Source organism: Abramis brama, assembly GCF_963993115.1.
Source record: "Abramis brama genome assembly, chromosome: 18".
NCBI lineage: Eukaryota > Metazoa > Chordata > Actinopteri > Cypriniformes > Leuciscidae > Abramis > Abramis brama.
Genome location: NC_139980.1, coordinates 26250113 through 26269185, shown reverse-complemented (window position 1 = coordinate 26269185; position 19073 = coordinate 26250113). Strand labels below are relative to the sequence as shown.

The 19073-nt window shown below is 36.1% G+C and overlaps 1 protein-coding gene across 1 annotated transcript in view; it reads right to left on the bottom strand.

Annotated features, from left to right (window-relative positions):
• vta1 (vesicle (multivesicular body) trafficking 1) overlaps positions 1-19073 on the bottom strand; it is a 38900-nt gene that overhangs the window by 915 nt on the left and 18912 nt on the right. Inside the window, exons 4-7 of the mRNA XM_084090529.1 lie at positions 16164-16239; positions 14156-14267; positions 7580-7762; positions 5414-5491 (exon numbers count right to left, since the gene is read on the bottom strand). Coding sequence (XP_083946655.1) covers positions 5414-5491; positions 7580-7762; positions 14156-14267; positions 16164-16239 — 449 coding nt within the window. The remainder of the gene's footprint in view (positions 1-5413; positions 5492-7579; positions 7763-14155; positions 14268-16163; positions 16240-19073) is intronic.

Genomic DNA, 19073 nt, shown 5'->3' with positions numbered 1-19073 from the left:
TCAATATTACAGTTTTTACTGTATTTATGATCAAATAAATGCATCCTTGGTGAGCATAAGAAAATTATTTATGACCCCAAACGTTTGAATGGTAGTGTACATTAGCTATAAAATAATAGTGAATATATAAATGATATAAATATAATGTGAGACAGATACATATACTATTTAAATTATTTAAATGATTCCCAGGGGAAAATTCTGGAAAAGCAAAGCACCCATTTCACACATGCATGTCTCTCCAGTGGCCAACAGCACATTAAATTATAGGGTGAGTTGAGGTTGGGCTAGTTTATGAATACTTAACTTCAGGCATTTGAAATATTATAGTCATGGTGCACAAATGCCTTTACCACAATGTAAACTACGCTGGCTCTCACAATGACACTCTGAGTGACAGTTTGAGCTGAATCCATAATGTGGGAACAAAATAATGAACTGGACAGAGACGACCACCAAAACACTTGAGAGCTTTCAAAACAGTTTAAGGTACAGCAGTTCTGGGAACCTAAAAAAGATCTCTAGATCCTGTCTCCTCTCCAGTATTAATATTTAACCACAATACATTTTTTGTCTCATTCAAAAGCATTGCTTACACCTCGATTACTAAAGTATACGCAGACTATAACCACAGAGCTGTCTCAACTGAGATGCTCGACTTCAAGAACATTTCAACAAGTTAAAATACTGGTAATGTTATGACCTTGGTTGACTTTGGCTGTAGAGGGGGTGAAATGTGGAACAGAAGTTTCATTGGGACACACACTGGTTCAATCTTATGTGATATATTTACAAATATGAATCTACTTATATGCTGATCAATCGAAAAGAATGCAGAATGCATAACCAAAGATTGTATTAGAATGACTTTAACATTTGAGGACTTGCTTAGAAAGTTACTCTTTGGTTGGAGAAGCAGGTTTGAAGACTAGCTTGATTAGGACTTTAGACATGACTGCTTGTAAGAACAGGTCCAGTGACGTAAGGATTTTCTTCTTCTTCTTCTTCTTCTTCTTCTTCTTCTTCTTCTTCTTCTTCTTCTTCTTCTTCTTCTTCTTCTTCTTCTTCTTCTTCTTCTTCTTCTTCTTCTTCTTCTTCTTCTTCTTCTTCTTCTTCTTCTTCTTCTTCTTCTTCTTCTTCTTCTTCTTCTTCTTCTTCCTGATAGAGGATAGTCTGAACTGTCACCATAGCAAATTTGCAGTCTCTAACTCAATCCCTCATAAGGGCTAGAAACAAAATTATGTATTCCCTAGCTCAAGACGATTCGATTGCACCCTATGACATCATTTTCCATTAAGAAAATTTGTCTGCCATTTTGAATTCTCCAAAAAAAACTACCTTTTCAAACTCCTCCTAGGCCGTTGCTCTGATTTTTATGAAAATCAAATCAGATCATCTTCAGACTATGCTGGCAAAAAGTTATCAAAAGCTTTTTGATAAACTCAACGGTTATCGAATAACACGCAAATGAAATTGACGTAGAGCATCCCAAATTGGACACAAGGCTGTCTTCTCGGCAATGCTTTATCGTCTTGGTACATGACTTGGTTTATTTAAACTTGGTACATGTCATCACAAGCATGACCTGAGGCTACATGCTGCGTTTCGGCGCAGCGCCACCTACTGGTCTGGAGATATGAAAATAGGCTATATTTGCTTATAACTTCTGAACGGTGTGTCCAAAAATCATAAAAGTGGTCTCATTAGATTCAGGGCGTCATGCTGAGTCGACTGATATCCAATTATTCAATAGCGACCATTTTTGGCGTCGGCCATTTTTAATTTTGTACCAAAATGCTGTATTTATAAACGCATGAACGTATAGTTTCAGGGCAGCGCCACTTTGTGGTAAAAAAGTGATAACGAAATTTCCAAAAATTCTAATAGCTTTTGAATAAATTTGCCTATTGTAATGACACTGGTCTTAATAGATTCCCTGGGTTATGCCGAAAACATAGATATCAATTTTGCCATAGTCAGTCAAACTTCCTGTCCGCCATCTTTATTTTCTTTAAAACCTACTTTTTCAAACTTCTTCTAGACCGTTTGTCCTATTTTCAGCAAAATCGAATCGTATCATCTCTAGACCGTGCAAACTAAAAGTTATGGATTCCGTTTTCGTAGGCATGCTGCCTAAATAACTATTCAGGCTTTATCTCTGCAATATCTTGACATTTTGACACCAAACTTTGTATGTGTCATTGTCACCTCACTCTGACCACACCACATAAATGTTGTAACTATGCCACCTATTGGTCGAAAGTGATAATCCATTAAATCATATTTTTAGTTAATATATATGATTTTTCAGCCATTTTGCCTAAATGCATCTTTAAAATGTCTTTAATTGCTCCTTGTTGCAGTTGGTCTGACACTCCCAGACATGTTGGCATGTCTTATCGTCTTCTTTGCTCTTGGCCCCAATAATGGCTGCTTGGAGCTATATTTAATAATAGGTTTGTTATTGTTTGGTGAAGGTAGTCTCGGGGGCATATCAGTGTATAAGCTTGTTTGCTGTCTTCTTAATCACTGCCCTCCAAGTATTGATCACCAGTAACTACTCTGAAAAATAGGGATTGGATGAACATGGGTTTAGAAAAGGAATTTAAATTCATTAAATGAATTACTTTTAATTGATTTATAAAAGCATAATAAAGCATAAGGTTTCAGAAGGATAAAATATTTTACACTACCATCAGTGGCATAACTTTGTTTTATAAAGTGGGTGGGACAGGTATGTGTGGGGGGGAGGGGTTGCTAATACAATGGTATATCAGAAATATTTACAATACATGTACAATAACAATTGCAGAAAAAAATTAACATTACTATGTCCAGAAATCAATTTCAATAGTACATTGGATTTAATTTATCGACATAGACCTCATGTTTAATGTTCAGTCTTACATCTACTATAATACAATATATTGTTAGTGTTGAGATTTTTCACGTAAATAAATACATAGATCCGCAAAATTTGTTTGTGTACCTTAATGGTCTAGTGGTAGAAGCGTGTCAGAGGTTCTGGGTTCTAATCCACCCCTGTATCGTTTTTTTTTCTCATCAAAACCGAATATGTTCATCAGTGATTGTATATCAAGACCAGGGACACGTTTGTGTGCATTTTGTTTTGTGATTTCACCGAGTATCCACAACTGCTTTAAGTGAGAGATTGAAGTGCTCGTCTGTGTGAAGACTCTGCATGAGCCACAAGAGAACTCTGTATCTGTATCCAGCGCATATAGTTTATATTAGGGGTGTGGCAAAATATCGATATGGCGATATCTCGCGATATTTACTCCCGCGATCGATTCTCGATGCGTTCTTGCCAAGTATCTATCTTAAAAGCCGTTAGGGCGGGCGTACACGGTGCGAGTTCGGACACTCGGGAGGTCGTGAGATATTGCACACGTTGCTGGTACATGGGACGACTGTCCTGCATGAATTTTATCCCGAGCTGGCAGCAATCACGTGAGCTTTCGCGCTAAACACAGAGACCGTCATGTTGCATGCATGCAGGCAAGCTTCAGATAGAAAAATGACATAAATGTGTGTGCAAATGATTTGTTGAAAAGCAGAGAACATTAGCCATTCCTTTCAACATAAAAACTTGAGAGAGAGAGAGAGAGAGAGAGAGAGAGAGAGAGAAAAGTGTGTGTGTGTGTGTGTGACAGTGACAGTGTATGCGCACGCTGTATGGTTGCTGCCACTGAGGTATAGCCCCATCGACGTGGTTGTGTATGATTTGGCAATAGGGGACAGCTGGTAAAAATCGGGCCGAAACATGTTTAAAAATTATCGGGAGGTCGGGAGGTGCTCGTGACGTACTCGGCTCGGAGCCGCGACCATGCGAGCATCACTGATTCCACTCGATTTCTCCCGAGTGAAAAAAATCATCTGCGAGCAAAACAAAAATAGTGTCTGTGACTGTTTTGTTGCAACTGATAAGACACAAGTTGTTTTTGTTATTGTGTTTCATCCAAAAAAAATAAATGGAGATTCATTTTCCTAATTAAAAAAAAAAAATCTTTTTATTTCTTAAAACATGATATATTGTGAGTTATTACTGATAATATATCGATTATCGCAGTATCGCCATATCGTGATATTATCGGTATCGTGAACAATGTATCGCGTATCGTATCGTATCGTATCGTGAAGTACCCAGTGATTCCCAGCCCTAGTTTATATAGTATCATATTATCCTATGTTACTTTTCTTATTAACTTAACTAATGTTAAACCGACAACCAAATCAGATTTGGTGTTGTTATTGTTAACTAAAATTAAAATATTCAGTCATTGAAAAAGAAAAAAAAGAAAAAAAATTGCCTTGGCAACTAACTGAATTAAATAAGTTTAAAGGGGACATGATAGACTGTCAGTGAAACTGGATTGAAGTAATAAGCCACTTTTCCAGAGAGTTCGCTTTGGCAAGCTGTTTCAAACTCCCAAAACGAACATAGTTTCGGCCTGATTTTGTCCGAAATGAAAATCACATCAGTTCATTCTTCGATTTCGCTTGAAGTATATCGGCACCTTAATCCCTGGTTTCAAGGACGACCCCTAAATCAACACCTCACATTCAGAGCCATGTTTCACATGCCCAATTAGTGTCTTATGAGGCACAGACTTTCCCTTCAAACCAATTAGACAATGTCATGGTCAATCTGTTGTCCCGGAAAGACCCAGACGGTTAAGAGAGGATGAGAAAAGCAATTTGCAGTATGACATTGCAAACTTTTCATATTGAGGTTATAGATGTTTTTTGTTACGTGGTTCTATGCAATATTAATGATGACCAATATTTATGTATTGTCTTCCTTATTTGTCCCCATCTGGGCACCTGTTATGATAGCAGACAGACTTCAATTAGCCAAAACAATATCAAATGATACTCTGTTGTCAATGTATACATGACTGGTTTGGGTTAGAAAAGTAACTTTTGTCATCTCAAATTTGTAACTGGACAAATTGCATCTTGCACTGCAAATCGTTCAATCTGCTCTATTTCCGACAACTGCAACAATAAAGGGCAGTCAGAAATGACCTCACTCAGCCAAATTATTTAATTGGCAGACTGAATACCAACACTAGCTTTGGACACAATCAGCATTAATTCTTATTAAAGGTGCATTCCAGTGACACAGTGAATGGTAGTGAGGGAATGTCATCTTGAGCTTCGTCTGTGGTCGTTCCGTTTTGGAAAGCCAAAACCGTGAATCTGCTTTCCACAAAGCATTAATTTATTTAGAAAAGCCAGTGCAATGTGTGCTTTTTCCTCTGCCCATTTGAGCAGAAAATGAGATCAATCATGTTGGTGAAATGAGGTCCTATTCTTTCTGTCACGATTATTTGCCAGGTTCGGTGAGATTGGATTTCAGTAAAGAGTTGTCTTCACACAAAAAGCTTACCTTCCTGGGTATTGTTTAGAAGCGAAGGATCGACCACTGGCATGGCTCGTGGTACAGGCACTGGTTTGATGGGCTGTGCTGCTCCAAAAGAAGTGAAAAAGTTCATTTAATCATAAACATAAATGCACTTTTGCATTTGCAATCATGGCTGATAGGATGATGAAAAACTGTAATGGACGAATTAACTAGTCCACCACTGTAATTGATTCAGAGTTAGATAGGCTTAGCTATTAGCTATGGCTGAGCATAATCTTTCCTTAGGGAAAAAAGAACAAAAGCTACATATGAAAACCATGTTCAATTTGGTTTCATCTAAAGAGTCCGAGAGCTGACATGGAGTCAAACACACGAGCAAGGAAGTGAGTACATGCAATGCATGATCAAATTAAGTGGCTGCATGTGGGGTGCCATGTTGCAGATTAGTCATTTCCGTTTCTGGAAGCTGAGGTACTAATCACATAGGACAGCAGTTACCAAGGGAAACATGCCCCTCATGGGGACCCTCAGCCTACCTTTTTGCTCTTTAAAAGGAAAACAGGAAACCAGAATGGGAAATATAAATGCAAACACACTACAGCTCTATCCCAGCACTCTGAGAAATACTAATTAACCTGTATGTTTAAGTCAAGGGATTAGAGTTATTGAATGACAATCAGTGTTAGAGTGATTCATTCTGACATCTTCTGCTGCTTTGCTCACACAAATAGAGCAAATACTCAAATATACTCAAATACTTTAAAGTTAGTTATCAAATGCATGGCTATCCATAAACAAGTAACAGCCCTTGAAATAGTTTAAAAGTTTGGGGTTCATAAGCTTTAATTTTTTTTTGTTGAAGAATTCTCTTGCTCTTACCAAGGCTGCATTTATTTAATCAAAAATACAGTAAAAACAGTCATATTGTGAAATATAATTACAATTTAAAAACTACTAGTGCAAAATGCCTGTGCAAAATCAGTTTTTGTTTTTAGTAATTGTTGGTTTGGTGTGTTTGAGTGCTCATTGTTACAATTACACAGCAAAAGTTCAGTGACATTTTTATTTGTGCATGGTAGAAAGCACACAGTGAACTCCGAAAAAACGCTATGCTTGAGGAAACAGTTTGTGAATAGGCTACTACAAATGATGCCCGTGTAAGAGACTGTGAACGCATTGAATAGGATATGTTTAGTTGGTGAATAGCATAGACTACTATTACACAGTAGCGATAACTTTAAGCGCACCAGAATGAAATATAATATTCAGAAGTAAACAGCATAGCTGACTTACAGATTCAGTTAACATCCACAAATGAATAAGCGCGTCGATTCAGGGAGCAGTGCAAAGTGCCCGTGCAAAATCAGTTTTTGTGAGCTGATCGCCGTCAAAAAAGTTCAGGAGATATTTCTTAGTGATGGCTGATTTCAGCAGTTTCAATATGATAGCATTTTGAAAAAAAAGTGTCATGAATTTATTGCATTTTTGGGGGAAAATAATCCGTTTTTATAATAGATCTTTGAAAATCCAAATCTGGATTTGAATTTTTTATGATGTGAAAGTTTGAAACAGAAAATAGTGGTTTTCATCTTGCCACTTTCTTGGTAAAGAAAACACATTTTTACTCAAATTAATCAAAATGGATTTATCACGTTCTGGAACCAAACTATAATATTCAGAAGTAAACAGTGTAGCTGACAGAGTGTTTATGTCAGAATGTTTATTTTTAAACCACAACCTTCTTGGGGCTTCTTTGACCGATACAACCCTCTAATGTCAGAATGTTTATTTTTAAACCACAACCTTTTAAAAATGATATATTTAACGATATCTTTAGCATTTCTCATCCAAACAACGTCAAACTTGGCACTGCACTTACTCGTGCCCGTGGCAAGACACCTGTCGAATTTGAAATCCATCGGACTAACGGTTTCGAGAGATATGTGGTTAACAGACACACACACAGACAGACTTTGTGAATTTTTGGATGAATAGTAAGTTTAATTCATTTGAAAGAAAAAACTGTCACTTTTTTTTTTTACTGTCACTTTTGATCAATTTAATGCATCCATTCTGAATAAAAGTTCTTTTTTTTTTTATGGCTACCCCAAACTTTTGAACAGTATTGTATATTGGAAACTTGGCAGATGGTTGTAAAGTAATAATTACACTAAAGCTCAGCCAGCTTACCTTCTGGATGGGGAATATCTGCAGGTGTATTGGCTGGGGCGTGAGACCCAGGAGGTATCTGAATATTACTGAAATTGGATGCTGGGGGTTGGTTTGATGGATGGCCGTGGAAAGAAGGCTGGGATTGGGGTGGATCGTAAGGGGCTTGTGAAGGACCACCACCCTCGGCGCCAAACTCATCATCTAAAGTAAGGAGAAAAAACAAGCGGATATGTTCATGCATCGCACTGTCAAAATTAAGCTTTTGTGAAGTGCCCAAAAAGTTTGATTTTTTTAAAAAGCCATTGTTCTGGGAGTACTGATAAAACTAATGCGATTCAGAATGAAGTTTTCCTTCCTAGAGTCATTTTTTCACAACTAATGGAGCTCTGAACCGTCTGCTGCCAGTACTAATCAGGCTTTTCTGTGTTCTCACATTATCCCATTCAGTGCTGAAAAGATGCCCGTGTTCACAGCATTTTCTTGCATAATTTTATCATGAATACAAATCATGGAACAAATGACTCTCATTGCCAGTCAAGCCTTTGATGAAGTGGCTTCAATCTGAAAGTACCAACACAATTTCCTGTAACTAAGGAGATGCTTGGCAGCACAGTGAAACAAACACTACATAAAAATGTGAAATTTGGACCTGTGGAATTTTATCATCCTAATCTATTATACAAGTGACCTTTTAATGTGATCTGATTTGAGTTACACACTTTTTCCCCCCATCAAAACCCTGGAATAAGTTGATGAGAGCAGTCATGACACGGAACCAATTTCAATCAACTGCGAGCTGAACCCTAAGACACCCCAAAATGAGTGATGAATATAAATAAATAAAACCAAAAAAAAACCATGATATTTCAATAAACTGTGAAATATTTATTTCACATTTATGTTCTTCCATTTGAAATTTAACATCAATCCCAGATTCATAATGTTTCTAAAAGCCCCTGGGCAGACTGAATTTTGCAAAATATTATATTACAGTAAAACACAGTTTAGAGGTTAGCGCCATATATATTTGCCTGCATCAGCAACATTTAATAACAAGGTAAAACTTCAATTTAACATTTCATCACTAGGAACAAGTAAATAAAGCATATGAAAAACACATGTCCAAATTTGGTTGATTTAAACATGCTGTTTTGACGACTTTCCTTTCCCTAGACATGTGTCAGGGGGCTTATTTTCATAATCGGCAGAGAAATAATAAGGGTGGGGCAAGTCAAATAAACATTATGCTCTTATGAAAATATGGCCTTCATATGGTTTCTGTGCAGAGGGGCTTAATCAGCCACAGATTAGGGGGATTCCTGGTCAATCCTGGAGAAAAGTTGTGTTCTCCGAGCGATGCTGCAGGCGGATGAGGAATTGTGAATAAGGCCATAAGCTGGCAGACTATGACCATGAAAGTCTATACTCAAGATAGCTTTGTACTGCTATAGTGAAAAGAGAGGTTGTGATTACAGAATGATAGCACCACAAAAAGCCATCCCTTCTGTTCTTAAGAGCAATAATCCACACAGAAGGGCTGGATGACGAGCCGAGCTATGCATAAACAAGCTGTGGTTCTGGAGAGCATTCTGAACACCTGAATGTCATGCTTTTCCTAAGAGCAATGGGGGGAATAAATACCATGTATAACTGCACAGAACAGAAATAAATGTTCATTTTGTCTGTGTGAGCAATCCACATATAATTCAACCAAACACCTGCTCTTCTTTAAACAGATTGTTGAGCCCTATGGACCTGGACTAAAGGTCGATTGCGGTCTAACAAATCAGCACAAAAGAAAAGGCTGTTTAAAAAGAAAAAGAAAGACTGTAATCAATGACAAAAATGATACAGTAAATAAGCGGATTTATTTTGTGAGTAGTTGTTGCTGGATCGATGTGCATAGATCCTACCTTTCACTACCCAGTGCATTAAAAAGATCGATCTGTTAAACTTAATTTCAAAACTCTATTAAAGGTCTCACTAATGAAAACATTGCAAACTCCGAAAGGCCTTTGTTTTTAAGCAGGAAGGTGATGGAGGGGGAACCAACATTGGCTCTAGCACACGATGGATTTGTAAAAGTCAACATGAGGCTTAAGAGAAGCTCTCTCTGCCAATATGCCTCTTTATTTATTATTGATCTGCGCTGATAGCCGAATTATGAAATATTTCAAAGGGTGTGCTCAACCGAACTCTACTGCAGCTGGCCAAAAATTGTGACCTAAATTACACTTAAAATAAAAATGTATTCTGTGCTAATTAGTGACAGGGAGGGAATGGATAAATTGTGAACAGATGGAATTGTTTTAATATGAGAGAAAAGTCATTTGTAGAACTGTAACATGCATGCAACATTGCAATGGGAGAAGATGCTGTCATAATAAAAACTAGCAGCAATCAGAAGTTATGGGTGATTTCGTTCAAAAAGGGGTTCATTATAAGGAAAAATTAAATTTGCAGCATGTCCAAATCACGTTTTGCAATCAGTCATGCTACATAAAGTTAAAATGTTATACATAATCATACTGTACAAGTATGCATATGGTCATGCCTGTTGCATTTGTCTCAATTTAGTTCAACCTTGGCTATATAATCTACTTAATGCAAAACAATTTAAATAGAGCAATCCACAGATAACTACCTGAAAACTACAAAAGAGACATTTAGACAATGATTTCAGCATGTCTACAGGATGTTGTTCACTGACTTTTTAAACGTCTAATTTTTTCCAAGCTGTACTTGCCCTGACATTGGAGCCCATTTCTGTTTGACCTTAGTTTCTCAACTGGGCTACAGTAAAGAGACCTTTACTTTCCATGGAGTCATGGCACGGGTGCAAAGCCTGCTCCAGGAAACGAACAGCTACTGGTATAAACACTGTAGATGAGTCTTAGGAATAGTATACTAATTGAGAAAGTTGTTACAGATCAGTTTTCTTTCCTTCAAATAAGCCTTTTTCCCATGCCCCGGGGCGTGCTTGCCGTGCATATATTCCCGTAAGTTGGAAAGCCAAACTCGGCGAGGAGACAATACCACTAGTATGGCTCTTAAAGGAATATTCCACATTCAAACACAAGTTAAGTTCAAGCAGCTGTTGTGGCATAATTTTGATAACCACAAAAATTAATTTTTACTCAGCCCTCCTTTTTTTTTTTTTTTTTTACACTTTACTTTAGCTTTTTACTATAGTCGCATGAATAATTGTAACCATTATAATACTTATCTATACATTGTTACACCTTTAAAAAGTATAATCCACTAAAAACATGACAAACCACCAATTTCAACTGCAACAATAAATCTGCAATATACTATAATGCATTTTAACTTTAGTTACAATTATTTATAAGATATAATGCATTAAAACACACATTATGAATACCTTTATAATACATTATACATAAAGGCTTTAAGTGTTACCAAATCTTGTTTTGAACTCACATTCTCCCTTTAACAGTAAAACTGAACAAATTAAATGTTAACATGAAATATTAAACCACTTACCCCATGTAATCGGAAAAAAAAGTAGCAATTTTCTTTGCTAGTGGAAATAACACATTTTTATATCCTCTATAATAGCAAATTTCCATCTGCTTTCATGATATGTTGAAATGCACCATATTTTTGATGTAAGAGCGACTGCAGCCAATTGTATTGAATGCGCAAGGCTTCCGGTGTCATCCGCTTCCTGATATTTTAGCTATAGAAGAACAGTCTGTTATACTGTTTGATATTGCAAACTGTTATTTGTTATCATATTTTAATTTATTATCATAATCATAAACACACTGGTTTGTAGCACAAATAGTTTTACCGCTTCCTGCACTTTATAATTCTTCTAGTTATTTACCAATCGAATCGATATGAATTGGAATTCTTGCACATTCACAGAAAACAGCTCACTTCTGCTATGAAAAATAAGGTGGATAAGATGCCCTGAATGTGTTAGTTGTCATTCTGGGATCCCACATGCACAGGAAGAACATGATTAACTGCTGAGGACAACAGAAAACGAACAGTTTATCAGCTGACCCAATGCAGGTCTGACCTCAAACAAGGTCTGGTGTTCGTTATACAGCACATAAACATTTTGGCATATTGTTATAATAGGTTTTATAGGGGACCTCCTTGGAAAAGGCAATTTGACGGACACATGGAACGAGACAAATACTGTGATAAGGTTCTTAATCTCCGCAAGGCAAAAAGCATGCTATCATGTAACAATTTTGTCTTGGCAATGCTGCACATCAGTGGGAATAACCAAACATGAGGTCACTACATAACAAGAGGGGCCCAGCTGCTAGATGTAAAGCTAAAGAATTCAAATTTAAATATCAGTATAACATGAAGAAAACATTTGTTACATGAGCTTTAACAACAGTTAAAAATAAGCAGAATTAAAAACTGTTCTGATACAGACTTTATAAGAGTATGTCACATACTACAGAAACATACGGTGCATGCGTGCGTCCCAAACGGCTCAGTCTACAGATGACTTCATCTCTGACATGAGCAGGTCAGGTCAAAAGCAGCACGCCCAGCAGATGTGAAGAGAAAAGTGATCTAACTAAACCCCCACCGCCAAACACTACTTTGACCTGCACATGAAGGAGAAAAATTATTTTCAACAACCTTCTTTAATACATTATCATGCAGTCAAACGTTCACATCTTTCACATCATCTCTAAACAAGATACGCTTTTACCATGATCCCGCAACAATATAGTTGGTGACTAAGAGGTTCAAAATTTAGCCTAACTGCAAAAGGTGTTCACAAATGTCTGGACTCATAATATTTAAATTAGCATATTCTACTTAATAAATATGCTATATCCCAGGCCTACTGAACTTGAATTCGACCTGCTTAAAAAGTTCAGTGGCTCTCTTGAGATTGGTAGTTTTTTGTTTCACTCTATTTCTCCGAAACTTCTTTGCTTGATGTGAAAATGTGTCACTGCATGCGCTCTGTGGAGAGCATGTGTGTCATCTGTCAATAATTCAGTTTTAAAACCAGTTAAGTCTTACAGTCACTGAATCATCCAAACTGAAAAAAGACAAAAACCAGCAGTTCCAAGTATGAAGAATGAAAATTACTCATTCACATTAATGAATACAATTAACTCTCAACCTGTGTGTTTATTATGCAATGAAACCATAGCAAAACAGAAAAAGAACAATGTGAAAAGGCACTATAGAATAGACACACAGCTCTAGTATCAGTCTGATTTATTATCTTTATGGAAAAATTATGAAAACAAGTTTACTGCATTTTTTCTGAATTTCCTCCTAGGTAGGAATCTTTCTTAAGAATAATACAAAATGTTTTTTAAAAAAACCTATAAAAACTCTCTTTTATTTTTTAAATGAACAAATATATAATAACATAACTGTGCTCTGCTGATTTCATTCACAAAATATTCTCGCTCGGGCCTTCCCCGATGAATGTATCATTTGGCCCACTTCTTGATGAAGTTGAATAGCCCTGCTATATGCCATTGGCACGGCCATGGTTTTCTACGTCTGGTGATCATTTATTTAAATAAAGTTTCAAGAGGAAATGGGTTTAGTATTGCTATTGTGTAAACACTTTCTTTAGGAGGATGAAATGTCCTTTTCCTTTCCAAATGTCCAAATCCAAACCTTTTGCTTGTGTAACTCAATACAAAATGAATGAATTAACAATTCCAATTTTTTATAGCAGAACATAAGCAACTTATTAAACAATAATTAAACTATTTGTGTTCTGTGAATCGATTACATTACTCTAACATCTTTTTTTGTTGAATGTAATGTCATAAACACTGGCTACAGGCAATCCATAACTACATACGCTGCACGAGATGCACAATTATGCTGAACGGTTATACATTCATTCTATTCTGTCAGAAAAAGAGAAAGACAGTTTACAGAGACATTAATTGCCGCCACAACAGTGCAACTTCCTATTACTATTTGTCATTCTTTTTCCAGTCCTCCTATAAACCCACTGAGGTACTTCTGACATCAAACTACTTCAGTTAGAAGGTGATTAAGCTTCAGACAACACCAGAGACTGCACCTATTTATTAATTACTTTTTTATTAAGTACTTTCTCTATCCGGCAAGCTGTAATCTGTTTGGCTGGTACTGTATTACATTTATTTGAGATTACATTTTTAAAGACAAATTTAAACTCTGACTCAGTCTGAATTCACTCTATGTAACCCTAACTTGACGTGATGCTGCAGCCCTTTCCTTCCTAATGACTATCCTTGACTGTAAAATAGTTAGGCTACTCAACAGTGAATAATTTTCACACTATTAAAAGGGGTGGCAACCCTGATCTCCAGATTGTTAAAATAATCACTACATAAATAACAGCCTGTGCTGACTCGCAGGGGGAGGGTCACTGGGCGAACCAGTCATCTCCTGTGTTCTTCACAACTTTGATAAGGCACACAATGTTCTAACATTTACTGACTCAGAAACAACAAACTCACATGGAGAAAGCCCCTCAGTAATCCTGAAGGAAAGCCCCCCCATCTGGTGTGTATTTTGTTAATGGGAGTCACAGGGTCATTCTGGGGGAGCAGATATAATATCAGCACCTACCATATGCTTCCCCCTCCATTCCAATAGGACCGGGCTGCGGAGTCTCGCCATTCTTTAGGCAGTTGTGGATGTAGGCTGCCTTCCACTTTGCATACTTCCTGTGTTGGATGTTCTGAAAAGTAGTGGAAAAAGGGAGAGTCAATCAGAAGAAATGCTCAATTAATGAACTTTCTCTGCAAAACAATAGGCGAAAAAGGAGCAGATCTGATTTATTTATAATAAATACAGCAATAAGACATGAGAAGCGGTGCATTAAAAGGGATCTGATGTCAGTTAAGCGTTGCAAAGGTAAAATTCCTTGAATGGCTTACGCAATGTTAAGTCACCAATATTTATTACCAAAACCAAACCAGCGGTTTTCAAACTTTTTGATGTCAAAAATGACCTAATGACACTCCCTTGTAAAGTCAAGGTCACTTTTATTTATATAGTGCTTTATACAATACAGATTGATTCAAAGCAACTTTACAGTGATGACAAGAAAAATAACATAATCAGTAATGCAAATAGAATTCAATTCTGCTGTAAAGCAGCTCTAAAAAGATATTAGTGTCATTATTCAGCTTAAGTCAGTTCAGTGTTGATTCAGTTCATTTTATAAAACAAATTATGAAACAAAGTCAAATCAGCTATAAAGCAGTTTTGTTCTCATCCAGTAGTGTCAGTGCAGTCAAATCAATAATATTACTGAATTATATGTAAAGGGGCCCCTTTCCTAAGAACATAAAGTAAATGTACATAATGTAAAGTACCGGAAACATGTTTTTTGAAAGAAGTCTCTTAAGCTCTTTATTTGCTCAAAAACAGTAATACTGTGAAATATTACAATTTAAAATAACTTTTCTATTTAATCAAAAATACAGTAAAACATCAATACTGTGAAATATTATTGCAATTTAAAATAACTGCTTTCTATTTTAACAAATTTAAAATGAATTGATGAATGAAATGCATCATTACTCCAGGCTTCAATGTAATGAAGTTGACAGTCTTCAATGTCACATGATTTTTCAGAAATCATTCTAATATGCTGATTTGGTGCTCAAAAAACATTTCGGCTTATAATTATCAATAGTAATGTATCTGTCACACCACATTAAAGAGCGGCTGAATGGTATTTGTATATATATATATGCACACACACACATTTAGAATATATGTATCTGGTTTATTTTCATCACTCTGAAGTGTGCTGAAACCTGTAATTACACCACCAACTCACATCCATTAAAAGGGTTTTGCAGACTCTTGAAGCCCTTTCACATCTCAACTTCTACTTTTACATACATTAGTACTGAGTCCTGTTAAGTCTAGCACTAAAAAGTTCCCTTTCCTCATGTAATTTAATATGGCACAACTCCTTGTGGCATTGTCAGAGAGAAACAGCACAGTAATGGAGGGTGATTCTGAGAGCTCATTGTTGAAACAGTCAGTCCAATGAGCTCTCTACAGTAGGAAAATGTCTGGCCCTTAGGGAGCGAAGAACATTCAATGAAACATTGTCCATCTTCGGACACAGGTCACTTCCCCTCTGTATAAAAGAGACATCTGCGGCCATGGCGACCAGTAGGGATGGTCTAATAGGCACACTGGAAATACACAGATTCAACTGGTGGATTAGCAACACTTTCCGGGCACAAATTTGCCAAGAACTGGCCTCTCAAAACCTCTGTGTACATTGAGACTGGTGAGGCGTTGTCAGTCCTTGGGCTCACTTTTATAGTTTCCCATTAATTTCCACGTTTTCATGTTTTCATAGCAGTTTTCGGATTTGAACACGAGAACATGGCTCTAATGACGTATCTGATTCCATTAGACGTTTTCACGTTCCATTAAATTAGGCGGGCTTGTGTCTGTGCCATCAGAAACAGGGGGACTGTGTCAAGAAACACATCTCAGGCCCATATTTATGTCCCTTCAACACAAAACTTTGTCATATTAGCCTTGGCGTCAAAATATAGACCTACTCGGTTGACAATGTATGAGACGAAAAGACTCAGTGACTAACCTCTTCTGATAATTCGCCAAAGACACTCAACACATCAAACAGAAGACTTGAGGTGTAGAAGGACTTGATCATATTCCTGTGATCAAAACAAAAATTAAACTGTTAACACAGCAATGCAGTCATTTAGTTAGTACTTCTTTTCACTAAAATTAAGCCAGTTGCATGTCTCATAAAATAGATGTGTGAAACAAAGAACATCTGGATATAACACACATTACCGTTCAAAAGTAAGTGGTCTGTAAGGTTCTGTAAATTGCTCAATTTTTACATTTTAAAATAACGATTTTCTATTTTAATGTTTTAAAATGTAATCAATTTCTGTGATGGCAAAGCTGAATTTACAGCAAACATTACTCTAGGATTATCATTTGACCAACAAATAATTTGTTTAAAATTTATTTCTGAGATAAATGTTGAAAAGTTACCTGCTACACAGCAATAATGCATTTAGATCAATAACAATATCTATACATTTTAATAAGATATATTCAGACTTAAATGAGCAGAGATACATTTGAAAAACAAATTAGTCATACCAAAATACAGAATAAAGAACAGAGTTATTTTTCTGAGAACTCAAGAACCTTTGAACTAAAAATAAAAAAATAAAGAGACAGTTCACTTCTTGTAATCACATAAACCATTTTCTTTTACCATTTTAGTTTTCTCTTTCCAAATGTGGATTTATACTGCATGTTTACACATGGTACCATTAAACATGCATTGATGTCATTTGCATTGCTTTTTGCCACAGACCCAAAAGGTAGCTTTCTTGCTCAAATGTCAATTACCAAAGACAAGGTTTAGTTTGGTGTTTTTTTTAATTTCCTATGAACACTTATGCAATGACCCCAAAAGTCAAGCTCCCTCCCTATCACCATCCTGGGACAGATTAATCATAGTCACACTTCTGCTGTAGTCAAACTCTATCAGGACATTTACATATTCAGGCATGCTGCTTTGGTCACTCTGAGAAAAACCTCATTCTCTCTTTAGAATAAAACCTTTAGGGTTAGGATTGTACATTCATGTACAAGAAAACTTTGCAAGTAACTTGCTGACAATCCCAGCATTGTTTTTCCAGAATGAGGATAAATGTCGTGAACTGCAGTACCTTTTATTAGTAATACCATAAAGTACACAATGATTCACCTTTTGCACTGTTTGAACAAACCCTGAGTATGTGAATACATCCTGAAAAGTGGCCTCTGGACAGGGAGTGCATGCAGGTCTGACAGCTTCCTATGGTAAGACTGATCTCCACTCTAAACCTCATCAGCAGGAAGAGGCCAAAGAACGTAAGGGCAAATGTGGCATGAAATGCCAAAGTTGATCCATTTCAGAATGTATTTTGAGACCTTAGAGGGAATGTTGCATCAACATAAGACTTTGTTAGCAATGAATATAGAGGTTCTTACGTCTACAACAACATCCTTCCTGAAGTCTATTTCTCTGAGATTTTATTACTTCTAGGAAGTGGGGGACAAAGTACACATCATGTACTTTGAGTAAAAGTACAAATACTCTATTAAAATATTACTCCAGTAAAAGTATTAAGTACTCCTTTTTCAACTTTACTCAAGTAAAAGTACTTGATTTTTAATGTACTTGAGTATTTAAAGTAAAAAAAATATTTAGTAATTTGAGATACTTGTATACTTTTAATTTTGCATGTTTTATATAATCCTACTGCTAGTCAGTATATTAGTGGATGCAGATACAGATGATCTGCAAGTAAGATAATTAGCGTTTTATTTTATTGCCAAAACTTGTCATACACTATCAAAACATAAATATATTATAATATCAATTTAGGTTACTGATAGGCTACTTCATGTGTGCAAACAAATGGAGGAAAAAAACAAAATATATTTTAAAATGATGAAAAACAAAATTTGTGTTAACAGAATAAAAAAAAACACGTCACATTGGGATAAATGCATAACATTTTAAGAAGAACGCTATGCAAACATAGTTTTATATAATTTGAACTGCTATGGCAGCGGGGAAGATGCATGGGCAATAATTTGCGTTATTTTACTGTTATGTTGAGATGGTGATGTGGACATATCCGCATTCAAGCATTACAGTGGGTTTGATGTAAACAAGACTTTTACATCAGATTTTGTTCACAAAGAACTGACAGTCATGACCTAAATATGATTCTCATTTACAATAATCAATCCTAGAATTTGGCATGAACGCAATGATCTCCCATTCTTGGCTCATGGCAAACAATCAGTGTTTTTCAACCGCGGAAAGAGGTCCATAAAACAGCTGGATAACAATAGGTCACGTAACGTTACATTTACACCAGGAAAGCCATTTATAGCACGTTAGTTGGTTACTTGGAAAAAAATGCTATAGAGGAGTATTTTGCTAATTATGATAACTATATTACATATTTATTATATTTTTACCTATATCATTAAACTATTATAATGTTGTAATTATAAAAAACGCATTATATTTAATTTGAGATGTTATTTTTAACCTTTAATAATAATATCAGCTGACAAGGCTCTGTATGTTTACAGCATTAGGTGAGATTTTTTTTTTTTTTGGAGAAAAATTCATGCATCTACTGTACCTAATATTTATCCAAAGCAATCGATATTGAATCAAGATCAGAATCAAATCACAAGAATTGAACTGAACTGAAATTGTGAAATGTGTCAAGCAATAATAAAAACAGTAGTCATTGTACCATGTAACCATTGTGTTGTCACTAAACTTAATTAGCTTCTGTTTAGTTACCAAATGTTTTGACAATCACAATATTGTGATATTTTTTGCTTTGTTTTTTACACCCCCCCCCCAATCCCAATCCACCCATTTTATGTTTTGTTACGTTATGTTATGTTACATTTTCACTGTTTACAAAGGCAGGGCCTGCCATCTTGTCTTTCT